Source organism: Cyprinus carpio, chromosome B13, assembly GCF_018340385.1.
Source record: "Cyprinus carpio isolate SPL01 chromosome B13, ASM1834038v1, whole genome shotgun sequence".
NCBI classification, from domain to species: Eukaryota; Metazoa; Chordata; class Actinopteri; order Cypriniformes; family Cyprinidae; genus Cyprinus; species Cyprinus carpio.
In genome coordinates, this window is record NC_056609.1 from 29,644,966 (window position 1) to 29,672,672 (window position 27,707).

The 27,707-nt window shown below is 34.6% G+C and overlaps 1 protein-coding gene and 1 pseudogene across 1 annotated transcript; both read right to left on the bottom strand.

Annotated features, from left to right (window-relative positions):
- Positions 1 to 392: 392 nt before the first annotated feature.
- LOC109093637 (interferon-induced, double-stranded RNA-activated protein kinase) lies at positions 393 to 13,268 on the bottom strand. Its single transcript, XM_042737596.1, has 18 exons — positions 12,929 to 13,268; positions 12,716 to 12,844; positions 11,644 to 11,790; positions 11,350 to 11,479; positions 7,094 to 7,251; positions 6,886 to 7,018; positions 6,754 to 6,794; positions 6,533 to 6,647; positions 6,378 to 6,412; positions 6,232 to 6,283; positions 5,417 to 5,493; positions 5,024 to 5,143; positions 4,299 to 4,424; positions 3,991 to 4,195; positions 1,716 to 1,859; positions 1,405 to 1,506; positions 1,227 to 1,289; positions 393 to 1,050 (listed from the first exon to the last, which is right to left on the bottom strand). Exons 1-18 carry the CDS (start codon positions 13,039 to 13,041, stop codon positions 925 to 927), a joined length of 2,016 nt encoding a protein of 671 aa, XP_042593530.1. The 5' UTR covers positions 13,042 to 13,268; the 3' UTR covers positions 393 to 924.
- Positions 13,269 to 17,647: 4,379 nt separating this feature from the next.
- LOC109093916 lies at positions 17,648 to 26,106 on the bottom strand (annotated as a pseudogene).
- Positions 26,107 to 27,707: the final 1,601 nt, after the last annotated feature.

Sequence of the window (27,707 nt, forward strand, 5' to 3'; positions counted from 1 at the left end):
TATCGTATCGCAACCCCTGTATCGTGAACATTTTCCCAGATTCTCCCACACAATACACAGTCCTAGTAGAAAGAGCGCATTCTTGTGGTGATCCCACAATGTGATCTTTGTGTCTCTCTCTCTTTAGCTAATGTTCTGGAATAAACTGATCATATCTTAGACCCAATTTTGACATTTTTAAAACGAGAGATTGAGTAGCTAATTCTACAGGATTCTTATTTACAATGACAGCCTAGCAATTTAAGTAATTAAGTATGCTTAAACAGATTTTTTTATATATATTTTCACAAGAACATCCCAATAATATAAAATCAGATGTGAGCACATAAGAAAACCTTCACAGACAGCAAAAAGAGAGAGAATGGATACAAATGCACCACTTTAACTGTACACAAGGTTGAAAGCTCATGATTTATTGTTTCAGAATACTGTGCAATACAGACCGGTTCACAATAAAGACTGACAGCTAATGGATTCAACTTCTGTTCCAAAGGAAATTCATGTAAATAAAAACTGAGTGGATCAACACTCAGTTGTATTTGTCATCCTTTGATTCTTGACATGATAATTCATGTAAACATGCAGACTGAATTAAAGTAATACAACAGCATGATCAGAGAGAACAGAGACGTGTTAGACACAAGATAAACTCACTTTATACCTTTTTACACTTCTGTTTTTCTTTCGTTTGTGTTCTACAGAACACAGCAGGCATTCAACATTTTCCACAGATGAGTAACTGATGACAAAATTGTCATTGTTTTACATCAACTTCCCCTTCGTCCCCTTGTTTCTAGAATTGCACACTTGCCATGTGAACCTTTTAATTGCTTTATGGAAGCTTCTGCCAAATGCTTCACCTTATATGTTACAGTATAAGCAACTGCTATTATTATAAAGGCATATATAAGAGATGAGATCTCATTAAATGGTTTTGTTGTCTTTATCTGCATTCAGGATGTTAGTATATCGGTCCAGCTCTCTGATCAGCTCCGAGGCGTCTGGTCTCTCTTCAGGACGGGGTCTCAGCATTTGATCTATAAGCTTGTGCTGTTTCATCAGTCGTGAAAAACGAGTCAGCATGTTAGATAACGGTCAGCTTTGAGTAAGTGATCATAGCAGGCTAATATTTAAATTGATTGATAATTGACTGACCAATTGATGATTTTAGCACAACAGCACTTGCACCAATGAAAACCATGCTCAATTTTAATAAATACACTCACCTCAAAGTTACATTTCTTGGAAAACTGTGGTGGAAAATCCCTACTTCTTATATCGTCCCAAATCTAAAAGAATTTGAAAAGAAAAAAAAAATCACTTCAATGTTTACACACAAGAAAATCATTCAGGATGAACACATAGATTGTAGTGTTACATAAGAGACTAAAAGATGAATCAAACCTTTTTCCTTTCATGCAACGTGAAGAGATTCCAGATGAGTTCGAAATAAATGAGACCCAGAGCATATATATCCACCTTTCTGTCATACGATGTTTGATTCGCCTAAATATTCAGTTAAGAACAGTGAAATCTTCAGCATTACACTCACATAAAACACACTTATATATTACAATCTCATAGCACCTGCAGTCAGATAAGATTCTTATTTACTTTGTAAACTTGTGTATGTGCATGAACATTCCAATTTAAATGAAATATGCAAAATTAGAGTCAAGTTAAATGGTTTATGAACAGCAGGCCTCCGGACTCACCTGCTCCGGGCTCATGTAAATACGGGTTCCTGTCCCTTTAGTCCGTTCCAGAAGTTGCACGTCATTGTCAGTTTCTGCTGCGGTCACGAGGCCGAAGTCTCCAACCTTTACTGTTCCCTCACTGCTGAACATTATGTTCAAAGGCTGGAACAAAGAAACAGAAAAGAGCAATCAGAACAGCATGCTAACCAGGACTCTAGTGGAAACCAGAAGTCAGGAATTCTGTTTCAGTTCAAGGTTATTATCGTTAACAAAAACTGAAATAAAAAAAAAAATTCCATTACTTATATTATATATATATATATATATATATATATATATATATATATATATATATATATATATATATATATATATATTATATTTTATATTTGATATATCTTCTGCTCATTCAAGCCTGCATTTATTTGATCAAAAACACAGAAAAAAAAATGTAATATTGTGATATATTATTACAACTTAAAAATAACTGTTTTTTAAATTTATTATACTTTAAATTATCATTTATTTCTGTGATGCAAAGCTGAATTTTTAGGATCATTATCACATGATCCTTTAGAAATCATTCTAATATGATGATTCATTATCAAAGTTGGAAACAGTTCTGCTGCTTAATATTTTTTCAGAACATGTGATACTTTTTTAGCATACTTTGATGAATAAAAGTAAAAAAAAAAAATAAAAAAAAAAAAAAAAAGTTTGCTATGTTTTTAAAATATAAATATTTTGTAATAACAATATACACTACTGGTCAGTAATTTGGGGTCAGTAATTTTTTTTTTCTTTCTTTTTTTTAATAAAATCAATACTTTTATTCAGCAAGGATGTGTTAAATTGATAAAAAAGTGATAGTAAAGAAAATATATTATTAGAATTTTTTTTTTTTTTTTGAATAAATGCAGTTCTTTTTAACCTTTTCTTCATCAAATATATTAGACAGCAGAACTGTTTCCAACACTCATAATAAATCAGAATATTAGAATGATTTCTAAATGATCATGTGATAGACTGGATGTTACATGTGACACTGAAGGCTGGAGTAATGATGCTGAAAATTCAGCTTTGCATCACAGGAATACATTTTTTTGTTTTTAAGTATATTCAAATAGAAAACTATTATTTTAAGTTGTAATAATATTTCACAATATTACTGTTTTTTTTCTGTATTTTTGATCAAATAAATGCAGTCTTGATGAGCAGAAGAGACTTCTTTCAAAAACATTAAAAATAGTAATGTTTCCAAACTTTTGGTCTGTACTGTATTTATATATATATATATATATATATATATATATATATATATATATATATATATATATATATATATATATATATATATATATATATATATATATATAATATAATAATAATTATATTTATATAAATAGCTAAAATAAAATAGAAAAAAACCCTTCAAAATATTAATAAAACTATAATAGTACATAACACCGATTCTTATTTACTCGCTTAATTTGAAAATAAATTTAATTCATTGATTTTATGAACTTAAGACTTTCTGCTCCAATTTAAGACCTTTTTAGGGGGTAATTTATGGAAGGTTGAACAATTTTGAATTTAAGGATGCATGAATTAACCATAAACAGAAGCATCCACACAAATGACAAGATTTCCAGACACATGTTAATAATAAACCTATAAACTGAAAAAAAGGAAATTGTTACATTGTTTACATTTCAGTCTCCCAGCAGACACGCCCCTTCCGACAGCAAGAGGGATCAATTCAGAGAAGAAAATGACTATTTATATCTAAATTCTAACCATTTTTGATGAAAAATAACATACTAAGATTATAAGCGCACCTCAGAAGAAAACATTACAAAATAATAAAAAAAATGCATTTCATGACCACTTTTTAACATCCAGCTAGGTATGACCAATTTAATTTTAACTACTTGTGACCATGGACCACAAAACCAGTCATAAGAGTCAATTTTCGAAATTGAGATTTATACATCACCTGAAAGCTGAATAAATAAGCTTTCCATTGATGTACGGTTTGTTATGGAATCTGAGAGTGCAAAAAAAAAAAAAAAAAAATCAAGATGTTACATACATAAAAATCACCTTTAAAGTTGTCCAAATGAAATTCTTAGCAATGCATATTACTAATCAAAACGGAAATTTGGTATATTTACGGTAGGAAAAACATGAATACATGACCCATACAATGCATAGCTGGCTATTGCTACAATTACACCCGTGCAACCTATGACTGGTTTTGTGCTCCAGGGTCACATTCTAGTGAGCTGCCCACCTTCAGGTCTCTGTGGATCAAGCCCTCTTTGTGGATGTACTCCACGGCCTTCAGCACCTGCCTGTTGATCTGTGCTGCGTCCGTCCTCCTCTCTGGGTCACGAACATTAGAAGAGTTTCTTTTATCAATCCAGGCACGAAGCGTGTCTCCCTCACAAAACTCCATCTGAATGTAGAGGTATTTTGTTCCCGGGTCACTGCCAGAACTAAAGCCAGCAGACAGAGAGATCAGCACAAATATACACGTTACAGCTGGATGAAGACAGAGACTGCAGTTTGTTTCAGAAAGAGTTGTTTTTGGTGAATTACTCTGAATGGCTGTAGCTCTCTGAAGACTCGTGTCTGTACGCCGTGTCCTCCACCCAACATGAGTAGTAGCGGACGATGTTGGCGTTATTAAACTTAGCCAAAGCACCGACCTCACGACGAGCTTTTCTAGGGAAATACAGCATATGATGACATTATATTAGGTATATAGCTGTATATTTTGTTTTAAAACCTATTTATGTGCCGGCCTAGATAACATTTTGAACATCATATGTGACCCTGCACCACAAAACCATGAGGGTAAATTTTTCTAAATTGAGATTTATACATCATCTGAAAGCTGAATAAATCATCTTTTCATTCATGTATGGTTTGTTATGATTTGGCCGAGATACAACTATTTGAAAATCTGGAATCTGAGGGTGCAAAAAAATCTAAATATTGAGAAAATCATCTTTAAAGTTGTTCAAATGAATTCTTAGCAATGCATATTAATTATCAAAATTTAAGTTTTGATATATTTACGGTAGGAAATTTACTAAATATCTTCATGGAACATGATCTTTACTTAATATCCTAATGATTTTTGGCATAAAAGAAAAATCAATAATTTGGACTCATACAATGTATTGTTGGCTATTGCTACAAATAAACCGCAGAGACTTAAGACTGCTTTTGTGCTGCAGGGACACATATTAACACTAAAAATGGCAGGTATTGGGAAGATGTAACCTACAGGACACACATCACATACTAAATTGACTTACTTTGTACTCTTCACTATCTTCACAGCATAATGTGTGTTCTCAAGCTTTCGTCTTGCCTTGAAAACACGGCCGAAGCCACCTTTGCCAATTGGATTTATTGAATCAAAGTCTTCTAAAAACCTACAAAAATCAACATAACAGCTTCAAAACAATGGATTTCTAAAGGGAAAAAAAGCTTCTCAAAAGCTATGCTTACTGACAGAAAGTAAGCAGGTGCGCTCAGTGGTAGAGCATTGTGTTAGCAGGTGGGGTCAGTGGTAGAGCATTGTGTTAGCAGCGCAAGGGTTGTGGGTTTGGTTAGATGAGGTGTTAGCCTGAATGCACTGTAAGTCACTTTGGATAAAAGCGTCTGCTAAATGTAAATGTTAAATAGATTCAATGTTAAATGTTTACCTTGACTTTGTAGCTTGGTTTGAAGTTTGACCTCCAGATGGCTTTGCTGGTTTTTGTACATTCATGTTAGGACCCACCTGTGCAAAGTACTGGAAGAATGAAATACTAGAAAAAAAGTCATTAAAAGAAAAAAAAAATTTCTTGCGTTTGGGGAATTTTGGAACTGGTTTTATGAAAACATCCTATTTATATTTTTTATACAACTTTGAATTTCTTTTTATGGAAGCCAATTTCTGCCAGATAAGGAAAAAAGCTTTGATAAATCCTAATAATGATATAAAAAGTAAAAATTATGAGATTAAAAAGTTTATATTATTATATTAAAAGGTTGCAATTATGATATAAAAATGCATAATTATGAGAGGTGTATATCATGGTACTAAAAGGGTAAAATTATGACAAAAATAACTTATAAACATGTCATAATTTTGCCTTTTTTGCCATAAATTTGTCTCATATTGATTTTTTTATCTTGAATTTTTGACTTGTCATAATTACGATTTACCATTTTTTCTTATGTAGCGGAAAAGAGATTTCACACCCATTGAATCTTTTTTTTTTTTTTTTTTTTTTTTTTCATTTATCTATTAATTTTGCAAACATTACTTTAGGGAGGATACTCATAAAGTAAAACATACATGTCCCAAACTTCACAAGCATATATATTTTCAGTCTTACTTTCTTTATATTTTGCATTTGTCGCAGAAAATGCAACTAATTTCACAGAGAACTTCATTTTGTTTTACTTTACAGTTCATCTAATACTGTTTTGTACTCATTTACTTCACCATTACTGGCAAATAATGCTGCAATACCTCTCTACTCCCGGCCAGACCATTTGGTGACAGATGAAAATTTGGTGCTAATCTAAAAGAAAAAAAAAAAGTGGCATGTTATTTTGTGTCATTAATGACTGAAAAAAAAAATTATATACATAAAAACAAAATCTAAAAATGCTTACTTTATTTTCGGCTTCACATCCAGTGGACTCACACTCTGTAACAGATTGCTTTCATAAGTTTTTCAAATATATGTAATACCCTAAAAAGTGTTTATGTTTTATGAAATGGATAGAAATGAAGTGCAAATGCTACCAATAATGCAGACAGGGCTTACGGGACTTATGGCCATAGGAGAACTGACAGCAGATGAGTCTTTGAAGACGATGAAAGAACTTGAGCTGGGACTTTCAGAAGAGCTTTTTGAAGAGTGCTGTGCATCCGGAGATTCACTATGAAACAGATAAACATTAAACTACAATGCATCTCTATATCATTCTATGCACATTATATATTATCATATAAAGATGCATTGTTATTTTGTTCTTTTAAACTTACGATGTCTCTTGAGTTTGTGAGGAGCTGTCATTTCCAGAACTCTGTTGATTCATAACATGCATGTGCATTAATAAACATGACATCATGAACATCTAGATTTATAAATATATCTGTATTTCTGAAGCGTCTTGCCTGTGTGGTCCATCCAGAATGCTCATTAATTTCGCTCCAAGCGCGCTGAGCAGCATGTTGCTTCGCCTCCTTTGCGCTCTTTCCTTGTCCTTCAGGGTATTCCTTCCCGTTTATGACAACTTTATACACAAACCTGAAAAAGAAAATTGTCAGTTTTTTGTTTTCAACTCAAACGAATCTGCAGAGATATGGCCTGTTCAAGACTCACTCAGGGTTGTGAGCAGGGCCTCGTCTCTCCACTAAATTGAAATCAAGCACATGTTTATGTTTCTGGCTGTAGTTATTGAGAAGTGCTATGAAGTTGTTGTCAGGCGTGGTGCTTCGAGATTCATCAGCTAAACCCAAACTGGCACGGTCCAGGCTAGCCTTGAATAAAGGATAAGAGTCAAATTAACAGCACAATATAGAGTATAAAAGTGCAAAAATGAAAAATTAGCTGAAAATGTGCTCACTCTCAGGTTATCCAAGACAGAGTCGGCGTCAGAGCAGATCTACTGGGGGGGCATTGGATCATCGGCGGGGGGGGGGGGGGGGGGGGGGGGGGGGGGGTGGGCACTGTCGTTTGATAATATTTTTTGTCGCATTGGCAACATCATAGTAGCATGGAAATCCAGACCTAAATCTGAAAGATCTATATAGAATGACAATGAACAACTTGGGTTTTTATCTAAAAGAGGAACAGAAGACAGCGCTGAAATTTGCTGTTTTGCCGACCGGATACGGCAAGAGTCAGTTAGCTCCAATGATCTATATAGAATGACATTCTAGCCTAGAATGTTAGCTCTAATGATCTATCTATATAGAATGTCATTATATAATTATTTTTTTTTTTTTTACCTGTCTTGATTCCTAATACACAACAGATGACGATTGTTAGGTTACACGTTCAGAATACGATTCCATATAAGGTTAGTATGGCCTAGTTCAGCACTTTGCGAATGGACAGCGACTCAAGTAGCACGTAGTAGCCTATTCTCTCGCTCTACGAGTTCAGTAGCCTACATTTTTGGGAAACACGCGAGGAATTGCAGCTAACGTTCATAACCTTGCACGTAGAGAGCGCTTTTAAGAGCTAAGATAGGCTAGACTACATCGTTATCGGGAAACCCGGCCCAGAACAGATAGCCTAAACAACAGAACAGGACAGAAAATAATAATATAAATATAATATAGGCTAAATAAAAAACATAAAATAGGCCTTCAATAAATAGCTATATATTTTTTATACTTAAATAATTAACAAATTACGACGACAAAAATAAAACACTGAATCAGTTTGAAGCTTTGATAACCGGCAAAAAAAAATGTCCCCATCAGACAAAGTTTTTCGTATAGATGTTTCTGAAAACTTAAGGTTTTTTTTCTTCATAAAACGAGTTGGACATCATCACACAAATGTCTGCGTATTAAATCTTTTGGCGGTTGTCCGGAGCTAGCATTTGCAGAAGAAGGGCAAGCTCGGCTCTCATAGACCGTGGTACTGGTGGTCGTGGCCGGAGTATCTAAGTCTGCTGATTGACAAGGCTGCGGAGGTCTAAACCATTTTCGTAAATCCATTTATTTTTTTTTTTTTTTTTTTTTTTAAAATTAGCTGCTAACAACTGTCTATAATATAGACGGACAAAACTGTTCTTCAACTTGAAATGGATTTTGCGCGCGCGCTGCAAATCAAATGTAACAAGTTTACTCGGCGACCAATAAGCATTCACAATGACGAAGCCTAGTAACGTGCCATGAACAACCAAAATTATGCATTTTCCCCATTCTTTTATTTTATTTAATTTAAGTTACAGTTTGAACATTTAATATTAAAATAATAACTAAAAGGGAAATTAAAAGGGGGGGGGGGGGGGCGGGTGGGCACGCCATGGCCTGTAGGAGGGGCATCAATGACCGCTAGGGGGGGCAAGGGCACTCGAATGCCCCACCACAGCGCCGGCGCTGATCCAAGATCAGGATGTATGGAGTCAAAAATAACGCTGTATATATATATATATATATATATATATATATATATATATATATAATATATATATATATATATATGCAAAAAAATAAAGTTTTGCAAAAGAAAATAAAGTTTTGCAAACGAAAAATTTAAGTATTGAGGAAAAATAATTAGCTTTTTGCAAACAAAAATAAAGAATTGCAAAACATAAATGATACCGCGCGAAAGCAATGATTTTGCAATACATATTTTCTATGGTCTACCGCGCGAATTTATTTGCAACACTGATTTTTTATTTTGCGTGTCAGTCTAGTTTGAGCTTGCGCTGCCGTTTTTTCCTGTGCGCTTCACTTTTCTGCGCGTCTCGCTTTGTGGCGCTGTTTTGACGTGGGGGTGGAGTCAAGGGGCAGGGGCGTGTACAACATGCCTCCCTGGAAGTGATGTCATCGCCCCGAGATGCAGCTCACTGATCCAGGTACTGTCATGATGAGCAGATGCATGTGAGTGGATCGCTTCCTTTTATTCACTAGCATTAAAACATGCATGGTTTCGTTTTATTAACTTTATTAACAAATGTATATGTGCATTAGCAGCGTTTGCTCAAGTTAAAGAAGTTGTTACCATGCACATCTGCTGTTTATTTCTCTCGATGTGCACACTTTTATAGCATTAAAATGTGTATTGTTTCATTTGGTTAACTGCATGTGTATTAACAGTGTTTGTTTAAGATATCTTAACCTGTGGGAGGACACCCAGCGCACAGAAGCGTTCTTTGTTCACATTAGTTCAGAGTTACTGCTAGTTTTAATGATGCTTTTGGAAAACGCAGCCCTGATGAGTTTTGTAAATAATAGCCTATACTGTAAAAGCCCGACATGTCAATAAAGATTTTTTACTGGAAGTGCACGTTAGAGGATGAATTTAACAATAACCCTATAATAATAAATACTAGAATTATAAAAGAATAATTCGCTAGTTTCATTTGTAAATGAAAACACTCATTTAAAGAACGTTAATTAGGTTAGCAATACACGAATTAAAAGGGTAAATAAGCATAACAATAAATATAAAAATATAGCCCTATTTAATATAAGATTATTATCGATTATTATTTACGGTTAGCCTATATGAATAAATGAATGATGCATTTATATAGCGCTTTATAATGTATTGTTGTACACCCAATTCGCTGTACGATCATGTGGGGGGTCTCTCCTCAACCACCAGCAGTGTGCAGCATCCACTTGGATATATTATATATATATATAATGATAAAAATATTTGATCAATCTCTGATAATCTCAGGTTGCTATGGTCACGCGGGTTTGTTATTATCAAAAAATATAAAAGGTGTGCATTATAGTTGACACCTGGATGAACAGTTAACAGTTGTTTTCATGACTGTTAGTCATTCTCCTTGCATGCTATTGACGTTAGAGAAGTGTATAGTAGTTTCGCATGTAACTTTAGAGACGCTGCTAATGCACATATACATTTGTTAATAAAGTTAATAAACGAAACCATGCATGTTTTAATGCTAGTGAATAAAAGGAAGCAATCCACTTGCATGCATCTGCTCATCATGACAGTACCTGGATCAGTGAGCTGCGTCTCGGGCCGATGACATCACTTCCAGGGAGGCATGTTGTACACGCCCCTGCCCCTTGACTCCACCCCCACGTCAAAACAGCGCCACAAAGCGAGACGCGCAGAAAAATGAAGCGCAAGCTCAAACTAGACTGACACGCAAAATAAAATCAGTGTTGAAAATAAAATAATAGATATGACCCGATATGACCATGGAAAATATGTATTGCAAAATCATTGCTTTCGCGCGGTATCATTTATGTTTTGCAATTCTTTATTTTTGTTTGCAAAAAGCTAAATTATTTTCCTCAATACTTTAATTTTCTTTTGCAAAACTAAATTTTTTTGCGTATATATACGGCGTTATTTTGACTCCATAAGGATGAGTTTGTTTCTTCATCAGGTTTGTAGAAATGTAGCATTGCGTCAGTGTCTCATCAATGGATGCTCTGCAGTGAATGGGTGCCGTCAGAATGAGAGTCCAAAACAGCTGATAAAAAAACATCACAATAATCACAAGTAATCCACAGCACTCCAGTCCATCAGTTAACATCTGGAGAAGACAAAAGCTGAAACACATCCAGGATTAAGACGTTTTTAACTTCAAAACTCTCATTCTGACGGCACCCATTCACTGCAGAGCATCCATTGCTGAGACACTGATGAAATGCTACATTTCTCCAAATCTGATGAAGAAACAAACTCATCCTAATCTTGGGTGAACTGAGGGTGAGCACAATTTTTAATATAAGTCAGTTACTGTCAGTCATGATGATGTTGTTTATTATTTACCTACGAGATGCAACCTCTGACCTCTGTGTTCGATTGCTGTTGTCATTGAAGATCTTAAATGCCAAAAACAAAAGTCAAACAAACAAACAAAAAATAAATTAGAGCCTTAGACAGTCCAAGTAGATAAATGCTGTTACCTCTTGTGTTTTGAGTAGCTCTTCATAAACACATTTTGCCGCTATTTCTTTAGCATCCCTCTTATTATTTCCACAAGCCTCAGGAAACTCTCTATCACCGCAAACATACTTACAAACATAAGTATACAATCTGCAAAAGAGATAAGAGAGAATCAAGTCTTATTTCTTGCTAGGGGCTGGAATTTATTTTGAAGATCGCGCACATTTTATTTTAAAAGGTACTTTTCTATCTTTTCTCAGCAGGACATTGTGAATCAGAAGAACAGGCATGCGCGCAAATGTTTAAATACTCACTGAGTAGTGTTTCTTGGATCCATCTTAGTGGACTCATGAGCCTTGAAACATAACTTGCTCTTCTGTGAATGTTCATTGAGCCAGCAAGTATAATTCCTCTGAGATACAGTCATATTGTTGAGAGCGTTTTGAACAGATGAAGTTGTCTGCAGTTAAAGACATATATATTAATTTTAAACAAATGATCTAGAATCTAGAACAAATATGAAATTTGGTAACACTTTACAATAAGGGCCCATTAGTAATGCATTTATCAACAGTGAGCAATACTTTTGTTACAGTATTTATTAATGTTCATTAACATTAGGTAATAAAACTATTCATTGATTGTTTATATTAAAAATGAAAGGAAAGGAAGTGATGTGTGGCCAAGTATTTGTGCTCTGCATTTCACCCATCCATGTGCACACACACTGCAGTGAACACACACACACTAAAACTATTCATTGATTGTTTTAATGTATTAAATGTTTGATTTTATAATTTATTAAATGTTTTAAATTTTGATTTTATTATTAGATAAGATTTAAATGTAAAAAATATATATATATTAATATATATAATATATATATATATATATATATATATTGTGTTTTATAGCAATATATTTAATAATATATATTTTTTTTTATATATCATTTATTTGTTTTATTATTATTTTTTTATTGTTTTTTATTTTTTGTATTTTATTTTTTAATTAAAAATATTCCATATCTTATTAACCAAAACTTATCAATAAAACTTATCGTTTGTTTGTGTTTTTGTGTGTTATTTTTGTTTGTGTTATTTATTTTTATAATTTGTATATATATATACTATATATGTATTTTATAATATATATATAAGAAAATATATAAGTGATTAAATCAATAATATATATATATGTGTGGTGTGGGGGGGGGGGGGGTGTACAATATAAAAATATAAGTGAAAATATGTATTATATAGCATTTCAATATTTTAAAAGGCCACATAAACACACACACACACACACACACACACACACACACACACACACACACAGAGACAGAGAGAGATATTTTTTGTAATATATATTTTTTTTGTTATTTAAGGTTTTTTTTTTTGGGTGTTTTTTATTTGGTGTGTTTTTTTTTTGGTAGAGTTTGTTTTTGGCTGTTTTTTGGTTTTCCTATTGCCTTCAGGATACCGCTGTCCATTAACTATAGCCCTCATAGTGAACCTGATAACACACATGTGATTACAAACAAGTCAGAAACAATGGTTTTATATTAATTGTATTTGTAAAAGATTGATAGCTCCACACGTTTTGTTGTGACTCGGTCCATCTGTGGATCCCTCCTCATACTCCACGGCGCACTGTGTCTTCTGCTGGTACTCGTTCAGCTGAGAAATATAATTCCCTGACAGAGACTCCATTGCACAGTTAAAAAAAGATCTAAAATATCAGTGACAGAGGTTCACTACGTTGATCAGCACGTGAGCGCCACGCAAAGCGTCATATCTTCAGCGGAAGAACACTAAAAGACGCAGTACCATGTTTTTAGATCAATTTAACATGGTACTAACAGTGTCAGTTCACACCGACACTGATCACAGACACGAGTACACTTTCATTTCTTCGTATCGTTTAGATCGATAAGTTTCGATTTCCGGGATTCAACGTCATCGCCAAACATTGTATTGACCAATCAAAGCCCAAGCGTGTTGCTCGACCACACCCACCTAAAAATCTCGCCTTCTTTTAACTATTTTTATATACTTTATTCATTCATTTAAAAGCCTAGAAAAATTTTAAATATTTGTCATGTTCGCAGAGAAGGTAACAACAGTTCGCCGTTCTCAGTTTACAAACTTTAAAATCGATCTCGTGTATTTACCTGTTATTATACCTGTTATTTTAAATATGTATAAACATACCTGCATGGCAATAAAGATCATTCTTCTTCTTATACAGTTTATATGGTATTTACCATATGACGTCACTTAATTCGGCTACAACTGAAAAAAAAAATCAATTTTTAAAGTCTAAGTTGCAATATATATATACAGTCGTGGCCAAATGTTTTGAGAATTACATAAATATTAGTTTTCAAAAAGTTTGCTGCTAAACTGCTTTTAGATCTTTGTTTCAGTTGTTTCTGTGATGTACTGAAATATAATTACAAGCACTTCATACGTTTCAAAGGTTTTATCGACAATTACATGACATTTATGCAAAGAGTCAGTATTTGCAGTGTTGGCCCTTCTTTTTCAAGACCTCTGCAATTCGACTGGGCATGCTCTTAATCAACTTCTGGGCCAAATCCTGACTGATAGCAACCCATTCTTTCATAATAACTTCTTGGTGTTTGTCAGAATTAGTGGGTTTTTGTTTGTCAACCCGCCTCTTGAGGATTGACCACAAGTTCTCAATGGGATTAAGATCTGGGGAGTTTCCAGGCCATGGACCCAAAATTTCAACATTCCGGTCCCGAGCCACTTAGTTATCACTTTTGCCTTATGGCACGGTGCTCCATCGTGCTGGAAAATGCATTGTTCTTCACCAAACTGTTGTTGGATTGGTTATGACTTTGCCCCAGTCCTCAGCAGTCCATTCACTATACTTTCTGCAGAAGATCAATCTGTCCCTGATGTTTTTTTGGAGAGAAGTGGCTTCTTTGCTGCCCTTCTTGACACCAGGCCATCTTCCAAAAGTCTTGGCCTCACGGTGCGTGCAGATGCGCTCACACCTGCCTGCTGCCATTCCTGAGCAAGCTCTGCACTGGTGGCACTCCGATCCTGCAGCTGAATCCTCTTTAGGAGACGATCCTGGCGCTTGCTGGACTTTCTTGGACACCCTGAAGCCTTCTTTACAAGAATTGAACCTCTTTCCTTTGAAGTTCTTGATGAACCTATAAATTGTTGATTTAGGTGCAATCTTAGTAGCCACAATATCCTTGCCTGTGAAGCCATTTTTATGCACCGCAGTGATGGCTGCACGCGTTTCTTTGCAGGTCACCATGGTTAACAATGGAAGAACAATGATTTCAAGCATCACCCTCCTTTTAACATGTCAAGTCTGCCATTCTAACCCAATCAGCCTGACATAATGATCTCCAGCCTTGTGCTCGTCAAACATTCTCACCTGAGTTAACAAGATGATTACTGAAATGATCTCAGCAGGTCCTTTAATGACAGCAGTGAAATGCAGTGGAAAGGTTTTTTTTTGGGATTAAGTTAATTTTCATGGCAAAGAAGGACTATGCAATTCATCTGATCACTCTTCATAACATTCTGGAGTATATGCAAATTGCTATTATAAAAACTTAAGCAGCAACTTTTCCAATTTCCAATATTTATGTAATTCTCAAAACTTTTGGCCACGACTGTATATAGGCCTATAGGTTTCATGTGACGTCACACAGTGGTGCGGCCGCCAGTATATATACTATTATTATTATAATTCTATAGAAGAACGTTATTTTCAAATAATATCAGTTAACTAAATATAAGCTAATTGCAGTGATTTTTAAGATGACAGTGTAAATTTATATGCATCAATATGTCTGAGATCATTTTCAGTAGCTTTGTCCAGTTTTTACAGTTGCTATGTAAGCAGACTTGTATGTACAGGTGCTCACCAACCAAAACATTTGTGACAGACTACAACAAAACACAGAATCACAGTTTTGTTGCTGGTTGCTTCTTCACTTAGCATGTAGAGACATACAGGAATAACTGAATATTTCTCTTAAATGTGCCACAAATGTCTTTTAACCTATGTTTTGTAGTAACCAAGAGAAGTGTCATCGCAGAAGAAATGGCAGACACCTGTGAGCAGTGCACATCATCTTTATTATACTTCTCTGACTGGACTAATAAGGAACAGTTAGAGTCGATGAGAAAGTGACTTTGAGTACATGTCAGCACTGACCATGATTATGCCATGTAATAAAATGTTTTCTGCAACAGTTGAGGGGAAATCTTAACCGAAGAGACAAACTTACCAACAGGAAGCTATGGATCTATTGAAGGTTTATTTTTCAAGTATTTTATTGTGGCATTCACTGTTATTTTTCTGCATAGTGATGACTAGTGAATACTAATTTACTTAAAAGTATAGTTAACCCAGAATTCTGTCATGATTCACATTATTACATAAATTCCCCCTCATTTCTTTTTTAAACCCCTGACTTTTGTTTTTCTGCAGAACTCAAAAGAAGATACTTTGAAGAATGCTGGTAATCAAAACCAACAAGTTTGTCACGTGTAGACGACATAAAGGGAGTAAATGATTTTCATTTTTAAAGTAAACTATCTCTTTAATTAGGATGATACACACTTTAAATTTCAAACATACTGGACACAGCCTTAATGTGCTAGAATTAAATGGGTAAATAACAATAAATAAATAGGCTTTCAAACAACATGTGCTTTTCATTCAGTTTGGTGCATTCAGTTAGACCTTTAGTAATAGATACATATATGTGCTCTTTACAGGTGCAGAAATGAAAGCTCCCAAGCAAAGAACTCACTGGACTGAGATGCAGAAAGACATGCTGAACAATGACCCACAATGAGCAACAACCAAGAACAGTATTCACTGATTACCTTTAAAAATTATTCATAGTAACAGTTAGATAATAATTATTTTACCAAGTACAAAATGTTTATTTCCAAAACTTTGCCATTTACCAATGTGTTTTTTAAAAACACCTTTTACAATTTGAATGTTTTAACCTTTATTCAATGTTACAGTTAAAGTGTACATAGAAATGCCTCATTCATTCAAGTAACTGCACGGGTAATTTTGCAAAATGTAAAATATTTTATCTATACACTTACTGTATAACAGCTGTTTTTTGCTGTAATTGCATGGTTTTGTAAATACATTTTCCTCATTTCAAGCTTGGTAAAAATTGTTATTTAATTAAAACTGCTTCCATAATGAGATGTTTATAGATTTGTTACGTCATGTTATTTATGTATTATAATCTATATAATTAAAATGCAAGTTTTGCTATAGTAACGAACACAACTTTAACACGCATCTGATCGATTGTGATGCCGTGCTCATAAGGACACTGCATAATAATAATAATAATAATAATAATAATAAAGAAAATTATAATAAAAATTAAGAAATTAATTAAGTAATTAGATTGGAATGTTAGATTCAGTATTGTGTTGTGTGGAGGGGATGGTGTAGTGTCAACTAAAAGTGACCACTACAGGCCATACCTGTACATAACCATTCAAAGTAAAGAGCAAAATGGCTCATACACCTTCCATAGATTTAACATAATCATCCTTGAATTTTGGGTCTTTCTCAAATTTTCCTTTCAGGCGCTTCAACCGCACCAGAGCCAGCTGCTTATTTTCAGGTAACTGTGGCCGTGTCTTAAAGGGGAGGGGCATCTCGAGGTGTCCCTCTGAGTCCTGGTGAATTTTCTCATTCAGATGTTGCGTTAACTGTATATCATCTTGTGATACTCCAACACTGTATGTCTTTGACACTATTCTTGCTACATCGTTAGAAGAATGGCATCTACACTAATATTAGCGTACTCTGTACACTGTACTCTGAAGATACTCGCAAGGCTGTAGTCTACACGGACGAATGTATGTATTATTCAAATATACTGATAAATAAAAAGGGGGGTAAATGAACACACAAAAATTTCCATCTCATCTCATCTCTCCCTTTTTAGCAAATGTTCTGGAATAAACTGATCATATCTTAGACCCAATTTTGTCATTTTCAGACGAGGGAATGAGTAGGTAATTCTACAGGATTCTTATTAACAATGACAGCCCAGCAATTTAAGTAATTAAGTATGCTTAAACAGAACAAACAGAAAAACAGAAAAAAAAACAGAAAAAAAAAAAATATATATATATAATAATAATAATAATAATAATAATAAATATATATATATATATATTTTCACAAGAACATCCCAATAATATAAAATCAGATGTGAGCACATAAGAAAACCTTCACAGACAGCAAAAAGAGAGAGAATGGATACAAATGCACCACTTTAACTGTAGACAAGGCTGAAAGCTCATGATTTATTGTTTCAGAATACTGTGCAATACAGACAGGTTCACAATAAAGACTGACAGCTAATGGGTTCAACTTCTGTTCCAAAGGAAATTCATGTAAATAGAAACAGAGTGAATCAACACTCTGAATCAGCCATTGATTCTTGATAATTCATGTAAACATGCAGACTGAATTAAAGTAATACAACAGCATGATCAGAGAGAACAGAGACGTGTTAGACACAAGATAAACTCACTTTATACCTTTTTACACTTCTGTTTTTCTTTCGTTTGTGTTCTACAGAACACAGCAGGCATTCAACATTTTTCCACAGATGAGTAACTGATGACAAAATTGTCATTGTTTTACATCAACTTCCCCTTCGTCCCCTTGTTTTTAGAATTGCACACTTGCCATGTGAACCTTTTAATTGCTTTATGGAAGCTTCTGCCAAATGCTTCACCTTACATATACAGTATAAGCAACTGCTATTATTATAAAGGCATATATAAGAGATGAGATCTCATTAAATGGTTTTGTTGTCTCTATCTGCATTCAGGATGTTAGTATATCGGTCCAGCTCACTGAACAGCTCGGAGGCGTCTGGTCTCTCTTCAGGACTCGGTCTCAGCATTTGATCTATAAGCTTGTGCTGTCAACCGTGAAAAACGAGTCAGCATGTTAGATAACGGTCAGCTTTGAGGAAATATTCTGATTGATATTTTGAGCGTATAGTAGCACTTCTCCAAATTCTTCAATCATGAAATGACACTCACCTCAAAGTTAAATTTCCTAGAGAACTGTGGTGGAAACGTCCTACTTCTTATATCTTTCCAAATCTAAAGGTCACAAAATATTAAAATATTATTTATAACAATCCAGATACCTCAGACACAGGAAGTTCACACGCAAGTTCATACACAACACATGGATTGTATTATTATATAAAAAAAGACCAAAAGATGAACCAAACCTGGCTCTTTTCAAACACCGTGGCAAGTTTCCAGATGAGTTCAAAGTATACAAGACCCAAAGCATATATATCCACCTTTTTGTCATAGGATGTGTGAGCCACCTAAACATTTGGTTTGGAACAATGAAGACAGAAAACTCTTTACAATTATTCTGGCATGTAACGTCAACTTTTACTTAGTAAAATGTAGCATTAGGGTTCAGTAAATTGGTTTGTGAACAGCGAGTCAAATTCTAAATGTATGCCTCCGGACTCACCTGCTCCGGGCTCATGTAAGAAAGGGTTCCTGTCCCTTCAGTCCGTTCCAGCAGTTGCATGTCATTGTCATTTTCTGCTGTGGTCACGAGGCCAAAGTCTCCAACCTTTACTGTTCCCTCACTGTTGAACATTATGTTCAAAGGCTGAAACAAAGAAACAAGAAAGTGATCAAAACCAAGCTTGTCGAAGTTGAGAAAACAGGAGTAGAGACCATTTTTAATTCAGGGTTTTCATTATTGGCTTATTTATGTTTTTTTTGTTTTTGTTTTTATTGTGTTGTGGTAGTGGTAGTGAGCGAGTGGGAGAGAGAGAGAGGTACAGTAATGGACCAATCACAAAATGTAATGATCAATGTAAAGAATAATAGAACGATCAACCAACCATCTAAATAACTGTTTATTATAGCCCTACCTTCAGGTCTCTGTGGATGAAGCTCTTGGAGTGGATGTACTCCACAGCCTTCATCACCTGCCTGCTGATCTGTGCTGCATCCGTCCTCCGCTCAGGACAACCAACATTTGAAGAGTTTCTTTTATCAATCCAGGCATAAAGCGTGTCTCCCTCACAAAGCTCCATCTGAATGTAGAGGTATTTTGTGACTGGGTCACTGCCAGAACTAAAGCCAGCAGACAGAGAGACCAGTACAAATATGAGGTATTTTGTGACTGGGTCACTGCCAGAACTAAAGAAAGTATACCTTAAATGGTATTGCATGATTACCAGTTGCATGGAGGCTGCATAATGTCATTAGTTAAAGGGGGTCATATGATGCGATTTCAAGTTTTCCCATGGGTTTGCAATAATTCTAAAAGGCAAAAATGCATGGCTGTGCGAATATTAAATCACGAGTATACGATTTTTGAATGACACACACAATGCTTTACGTTCATCGCATTCAGTCGGAAACATATTTCCAAAAAAAGCATCAAAAAATGCTAGAACAGACAAATCAAATAACACATAAATGGTAAGTGCTGCGGTTGCCTCGGGTGCTTGTATGACGTACTACTCTGATTAGATGTGTCTGTCATTAGCAGGGTCGTTATGTAATGATGCACATTAAAATTCAAGAATCTTTTTCATTTCTCTGTTCACAAAACCAGCTCTTGGTGCATGAAGAAGATCTGTAAAGTTCCTCTCACTCAAAAACTCTCTCTAAAGTCTCAAACCCAACCTTTTCTGTTCACATCTCTTTCTCGCCCAGTGTGAAATGTTCACGCAAAGAAAGAAGGCGTTAGGCATAACTTTTATTCTCGCCATGTCGTGGAGACGCTGTGGAAAAATCGTTTTTCGTTGTGAAAGCGACGCTGTTGTGGTTTCTTTGTGGAACTACCGCGCTTTTATTTTGTTTGGCCTTCCATAAGAGGACACGACTAGAAATCAGTGGTATTTACAACACTGTTCCAGAAAGGTTCAACCCAAATATTCAGATGTGTGCAGCGCATTTTACAGAAGACGAGGACCTGATCCAGTAGCCTACAATGCCAGTGTCTGTTTCTATAAAGTCAGTTAATAACAACTTTGCAAGAACAGTCTGGTGCTTCTGACTCACAGCCTGTAAGTACGTTTTCATATTTAAAGATTTGCCACTGACGATGCAAACTCGAGTTTTGAGCAGTGTAAAGTAGCGCTTGTTTTTTGTCTTTTCTCTGATCACAAATGCAGACATGGTTTTATGTTTACGCAGCGCAACAAATGCCCCATTTGTAATGGATTTTATGGTTTTGTCTCTATGCACCGGGCGACGGCATCACAGTATGTTAAGGGATGTAACATTTCCAACTCACGCTTGAGGCATTTGGCCAATCACAACGCATTGGATAGCTGGCCAATCAGAGCACATGCTTTTCAGACCGAGAGGCTTTGTAACATTTCCAAGAGGAGACGCATAATGCAGGAGAAACTTTAATAATGTACAGTATGGAAAATCGGTGTGTTTTTAACCCAATCACCAACACATTTCATAGCAAATGGCAACAATGTTCTGTTAGCAGCACATATGACCCCTTTGATGGTTTCGTAAAAATTACTACAATTCAGTCGTGTTTCAGCAAAGGACTCTGTGCCATTTAATGTTTTGTGTCTTTGCTAAATTTTAGTTAGTGGTTTTAGTAGTATTAATCTCGTGTGTATAGCAGTTTTATCAGCATATGTCTATAAATTTTTAACAGATTAAGTTTTTGGTGAATTACTCTGAATGGCTGTAGCTCTCTGAAGAATCGTATCTGTACGCCGTGTCCTCGACCCAGGCTGTGTAGTAGCGGACGATGTTGGAATTATTAAAACCAGCCAAAGCCCCAACCTCACGAAGAGCTTTTCTGGGGAAATACAATAAATATCCTGACATTTTGTAGATGCAGTACTAAAACAAAATTTCATAACATAGGCATACTATGTCTGCAACAGTCTGTCTTAGACAGCCAATCAAATTACATTAGGATGATTTTCATGTACTTACTCTCTACTCTTCACTATCTTTACAGCATAATGTGTGTTCTCAAGCTTTCGTCTTGCCTTGAAAACACGTCCGAAGCCACCTTTGCCAATCCGACATATTGAGTCAAAGTCTTCTAAAAACCTACAAAGATGAGCATAACACCTTCAAAAAAATGGATTTCTAAAGGAAAAATGTTTCAAAAGCTATGCTGATTGACACAAAGACACTTTATAAACACACAAAGTTAAAATAGAGCTCATGATTTACCTTGACTTTACAGCTTGGTTTGAAGGTTGATCTCCAGGTGGCTTTGTAGGATTGTGGACATTCACAACAGGATCAACCTGTGGAAATTATTGGAAGAAGAAAATAAAGAAAAAATAAAAGTTTAACCCCTAACCCTAACCCAAGTTTAATTTTTTAATAGAACTTTACATTTCCCTTTGCATTAGTCTCATTTTGCAACATTGTTTTTTGCATTCACCTGGAGGATACTTATTTAATGAAGAACATATGCAAACCAAACTTAATTCCTCACAGAAAAAGTAACTCGTTAATTTTGTTCGACTGTTATGCAGAACTTATAAATGCTCCAATACCTCTTTACTCCTGGCCAGGCAAGGCTGGTTTGGTGACAGAAGAAAAACTGGTGCTAATCTAAAAGAGAAAGTTGTTATTTTATGTCACTGATAATAATGTGAAATTTAAAATATATGATATGATATTTAATATCTGTAAAAGCGTACTTTATTTTCGGCTTTACATCCGGTGGGATCACAGACTGTAAAACAGTTTGCAATTCATACGTTAAAATATAAAATGTTAAAATACATTTATGTTCTATGATATGCATAGCCTCTAAAATATTAGTGTGTGGATATTTCAAGTCAAAAATTCAAATGCTACCAATAAAAAACAAACTGGACTTACAGGGCTTTTAGCCATAGGAGAACTGACAGCAGATGAGTCTTTGAAGACGATGAAAGAACTTGAGCTGGGACTTTCAGAAGAGCTTTTTGAGGAGTGCTGTGCATCCGGAGATTCACTATGAAACAGATAAACATTAAACTACAATGCATCTTTATATCATTCTATGCACATAATATATAATCATATAAAGATGCATTGTTATTTTGTTCTTTTAAACTTACGATGTCTCTTGAGTTTGTGAGGAGCTGTCATCTTCAGAACTCTGTTGATTCATAACATGCATGTGCATTAATAAACATGACATCATGAACATCTAGATTTATAAATATATCTGTATTTCTGAAGCGTCCTGCCTGTGTGGTCCATCCAGAATGCTCATTAATTTCGCTCCAAGCACGCTGAGCAGACATGTTGCTTCGCCGCCTTTGCGCTCTTTCCTTGTCCTTCAGGGTATTCCTTCCCGTTTATGACAACTTTATATACAAACCTGAAAAAGAAAATTGTCAGTTTTTTGTTTTCAACTCAAACGAATCTGCAGAGCTCAAGACTCACTCAGGGTCGTGAGGAGGGCCTCGTCTCTCCACTAAATTGAAATCAAGCGCATGTTTATGTTTCTGGCTGTTGTAGTCATTGAGAACTCGGTGCTGTGCTATGAAGTTGTTGTCAGGCGTGGTGCTTCTCATCAGCTAAACCCAAACTGGCACGGTCCAGGCTAGCACTTGAATAACAGACAAGAGTCAAATTAACAGCACAATATAGAGTATAAAAGAATAGTTCAGCCAAAAATGAAAACTAGCTGTAGTTTTGTTTTCTTTAATATTATTTATGATTAGTATAATTTTGTTTTTTGTAATGTAAAGTTTAAACAAAAAATGCAAGAAAATGTACAGTCCAGGAGTCTCATCAATGGATGCTCTGCAGTGAATGGGTGCCCGTCAGAATGAGAGTCCAAACAGCTGATAAAAACATCACAATAATCCACAAGTAATCCACAGCACTCCAGTCCATCAGTTAACATCTGGAGAAGACAAAAGATGAAACACATCCAGCATTAAGACGGTTTTTAACTTCAAACCATTGCTTCCGGTCAGAGTATGAGTCCATAATCCATAATAACTCTTCCTCCAGTGAAAAAGTTAATCTCCTGTTGTCTCTCACATCAAAATTAAGCCACATATTTGTTTAGAGCTGTTTTAGCTTGTAAACAGTGCTTGATCTGTGCAGATTTCTCTCCTGATTCAGACCAGAACACTTTTTCACTGGAGGAAGCGTTATTATGGATTATGGACTCATATTTTAGCCAGAAGCATTGGTTTGAAGTTAAAAACGTCTTAATGCTGGATTTGTTTCATCTTTTGTCTTCTCCAGATGTTCACTGATGGACTGGAGCGCTGTGGATTACTTGTGGATTATGTGATGTTTTTATCAGATGTTTGGACTCTCATTCTGACGGCACCCATTTACTGCAGAGCATCCATGTGGTTATTATCTGATGATGTGATGCTGTTGTTCTAAAGTGGTGATGTAATAACTAATTCTTATTTTTATTGAATGTTATGGAGAGTACAATTTTAAATATAAGTCAGTTACTGTAAGTTATGATGTTGTTTATCATTTACCTACGAGATGCAACCTCTGACCTCTGTGTTCGATTGCTGTTGTCATTGAAGACCTTAAATGCCAAAAAATAAAAAGTCAAACAAAAAATAAATTAGAGCCTTAGACAGTCCAAGTAGATAAATGCTGTTACCTCTTGTGTTTTGAGTAGCTCTTCATAAACACATTTTGCCGCTGCTTCTTTAGCATCCTTCTTATTATTTCCACAAGCCTCAGGAAACTCTCTACACACCGCAAAACATACTTACTTAACATACTTACAAACATAAGTATACAATCTGCAAAAGAGATAAGAGAGAATCAAGTCTTATTTCATGCTAGGGGCTGGAATTTATTTTGTGAATCAGAAGAACAGGCATGCATGCAAATGTTTAAATACTCACTGAGTAGTGTTTCCTGGATTTCTGGACTCACAAGCTTTGAAACATAACTTGTTCTTCATTGAATGTTCATTGAGCCAGCAAGTATAATTCCTCTGAGATACAGTCATATTGTTGAGAGCGTTTTGAACAGATGAAGTTGTCTGCAGTTAAAGACATTTATTAATTTTTAAACAAATTATCTAGATTGTCGAACATAATTATTATTAACAAAATGAAAATGAAATCTGTGAAGTGTCCCATTAGTAATGCATTAATTAACAGTGAGCAATGCTTTTGTTACAGTATTTATTCCTGTTCATTAAAGTTAGTTAATAAAACCATTCATTGTTAGTTCATATTATTAGCTCAAATCCATTAAATATTAACACATACAACATTTGATTTAATAATGTATTAAATGTTGAAATTAACATCAACTAAGATTAATAAATTGCTTTAAAAGTATTTTCATTGTATGAACTAATGCATTATCACAAAATAAAAAAAATATGATAGAGTACAATATTAAACATAATATTTAATATTATACTGTATATGCATTTTTATATAGAGTGCTCACAAAATATGTATTATATAGCAATTATAATTTTTTTTAAAAATATTCTTAAGTTATTTAATATTGTATTTTATTTAGTATTTTATAATTTAAAAAAAAATTATTTTATAATTTAATAAAAAATATTCCAGAACCTATAATTGCTTTAGAGTATTAAATATTATTTATGTGTGTATTTTTTGTAACAATATTATTATACATAATATTAGGGTTATGTATATACACACGTGGTCATAATTGTTGGCATCCTTGGTAAATATGATCAAAGGCGGTTGTGAAAATAATTCTGCACTGCAAAATTCTCAGCCTTCTTTGATCATATTTACCAAGGCTACCAACAATTCTGTCCACACGTGTATAATATGCATTTTTAAATAATATTTTTGTATAATATTTAGGATATTATTTTTTATTATTTTTAAATTTTTTTTTTGTGTAATATTAAGCATATCTAAGTAAATAAAATACATGTGCACTAAGAAAATATCTAAGTAAGTAAATACATATATATGTGTATAATCAAAATATGTATTATAGGATTTGTAGTCTTTCAAAATTATTTGTATCATACACACACACACACACACACACACACAGAGACAATAAACAATATTTTTTAAACTATATAACATATTTGTACTTACAGGTTCAGTATTTGGGGTGTTTTTTATGGCATCAAGGGCGTTCTTGGCAGCATTTAGCTTCGCCTCTTTCTTGGATTTCCCAGTGCCTTCAGGATACCGCTGTCCATTAACTATAGCCCTCATAGTGAACCTGATAACACAGATGTGATTAGAAACAAGTCAACAATAATGATTTTATACCAATAGTAATTTACTTTGCATCACAACAGCTCAGAATCTGTTCGTCAGCAGACTTCACTGCTTTCATCTGCACATATAATGAATGAATAATAGCTCCACACGTTTGGATGTGACTCGGTCCATCTGTGGATCCCTCCTCATACTCCACGGCGCACTGTGTCTTCTGCTGGTACTCGTTCAGCTGAGAAATATAATTCCCTGACAGAGACTCCATTGCACAGTTAAAAAAAGACCTAAAAATATCAGCGACAGAAGTTCACTACGTTGATCAGCACGTGAGCGCCACGCAGAGCGTCATATCTTCAGCGGAAGAACACTAAAAGACGCATTACCGTGTTTTTAAATCAATTTAACACGGTACTAACAGTGTCAGTTCACACCGACACTGATCACAGACACGAGATCACTTTCATTTCTTCGTATCGTTTAGTTTAGATCGATAAGTTTCGATTTCCGGGATTCTACGTCATAGACAAACATTGTATTGGCCAATCAAAGCCCAAGCGTGTTGCTAGACCACACCCACCTTAAAATTGACCCTTTTTAACTATAGTAGACGAAGAACAATTATATAAATCTATTTTCTACTACTTAGATTTTAGAAACAAAGTGCCAGGCATAATAATATAAATACTAATTTTTGTTTCCCCATTTGTTTCTGTAAATATCAAATCAGGCAAGTAACAAATAAATCCACAAAATATCAATCTTTTAATCTAAATGCTTAAAACTATACTATAAATATTAAACATAACTATAAAACCACAAGAAAATGTTAATATCCAGAGGTGTTTTGTACAAAACCATTTTTGAAGCTTTATATTTATTTTAGGCTAACTTGGGAAAATAATGAATTGTTGGTCATCTCCAAAAAATTCACTATTTTCACACAGTCAACAATGAATTAATAAATAAAAAGAATAATGAAATTAATATCTATGCAATCACAATGTTTGTGATTGGCCGAGATTCAAATGCATCAGGGTCAACACTGATATAAAAATCACACAATTATGATCAAAAAAATCAATGCAACATTTAATGAACGAATACGAAAACATAAATATTAAACACAGAAAATTAAGTTTCTACAATATTTAGTTGTAGCTTATCAGTGGTGACTGTCAGTTTATGGACATATGGCAGAAATGTACAGAAAAATCAATTAAAGATGTAATCAAACAGATGATGAACACTATTAACATCAATTATTAAATGATGCAATCAAACTTATAGAAAAATTTGGTAGTTCTGTATGTTGTTTCAGGGTTGGCATCATCTGAGGTCCTCTGTGGGTTTGGAATCATCTCTTCTCAGGTGTTCTGGATCCAGACTGGAGCTTGTGTGAATCCTGGTTACTGGCAGAAACAGAGAAACAAATAGAGACATAATTAGCATAGCTGCTGTTCCAACCAAATTAAAATATTAATTAGTTTAACCCAAGCTAAAGAATAATAATGCGCATTTGATCGCATTGAGATGCATATTTGAATGCTTGGCCAAAGAGGTGTGTTTTTAATCTAGATTTAAACAGAGGAAGTGTGTCTGAACCCCAAACATTATCAGGAAGGCTATTCCAGAGTTTGGAAGCCAAATGAGAAAAAGCTCTACCTCCTTTAGTGGACTTTGCTATCCTATGTACTACCAAAAGTCCAAAGTTTTGTGACCTTAGGGAGCGTGATGGGTTGTAGCGTGGTAGAAGACTAGTTAGGTACGCAGGAGCTAAACCATTAAGGGCCTTATAAGTAAGTAATAATATTTTGTAACTGATATGGAAATTAATAGGTAGCCAGTGCAGAGACTGTAGTTTTGGGATAATATGATCATATTTTCTTGACCTGGTAAGGACTCTAGCCGCTGCATTTTGGACAACTTGTATCTTGTTTATTGAAGATGCAGGACAACCACCTAGCAGTGCATTACAATAGTCCAGTCTAGAGGTCATGAACGCATGAACTAGCTTTTCTGCATCAGGAACAGGTAATTTAATAGGAGAAAATTATTGGTCATCCAATTAGCTGTTAGCTTAGATAATTTAGAAATTTCATCTTGTCATGTTCAGATACAGTATATAGA

What these genes read in the sequence shown, in the direction of transcription:
- LOC109093637 (XM_042737596.1), bottom strand. Translation starts at nt 13,041, where the DNA reads ATGGAGTCTCTGTCAGGGAATTATATTTCTCAGCTGAACGAGTACCAG. An exon ending in GTCTGGCCGGGAGTAGAGAG is followed by an intron (nt 5,494 to 6,231) that starts GTATTGCAGCAT and finishes TACTTTGCACAG; the next exon opens with GTGGGTCCTAACATGAATGT. An exon ending in TTTACATGAGCCCGGAGCAG is followed by an intron (nt 1,507 to 1,715) that starts GTGAGTCCGGAG and finishes CTGAATATTTAG; the next exon opens with GCGAATCAAACATCGTATGA.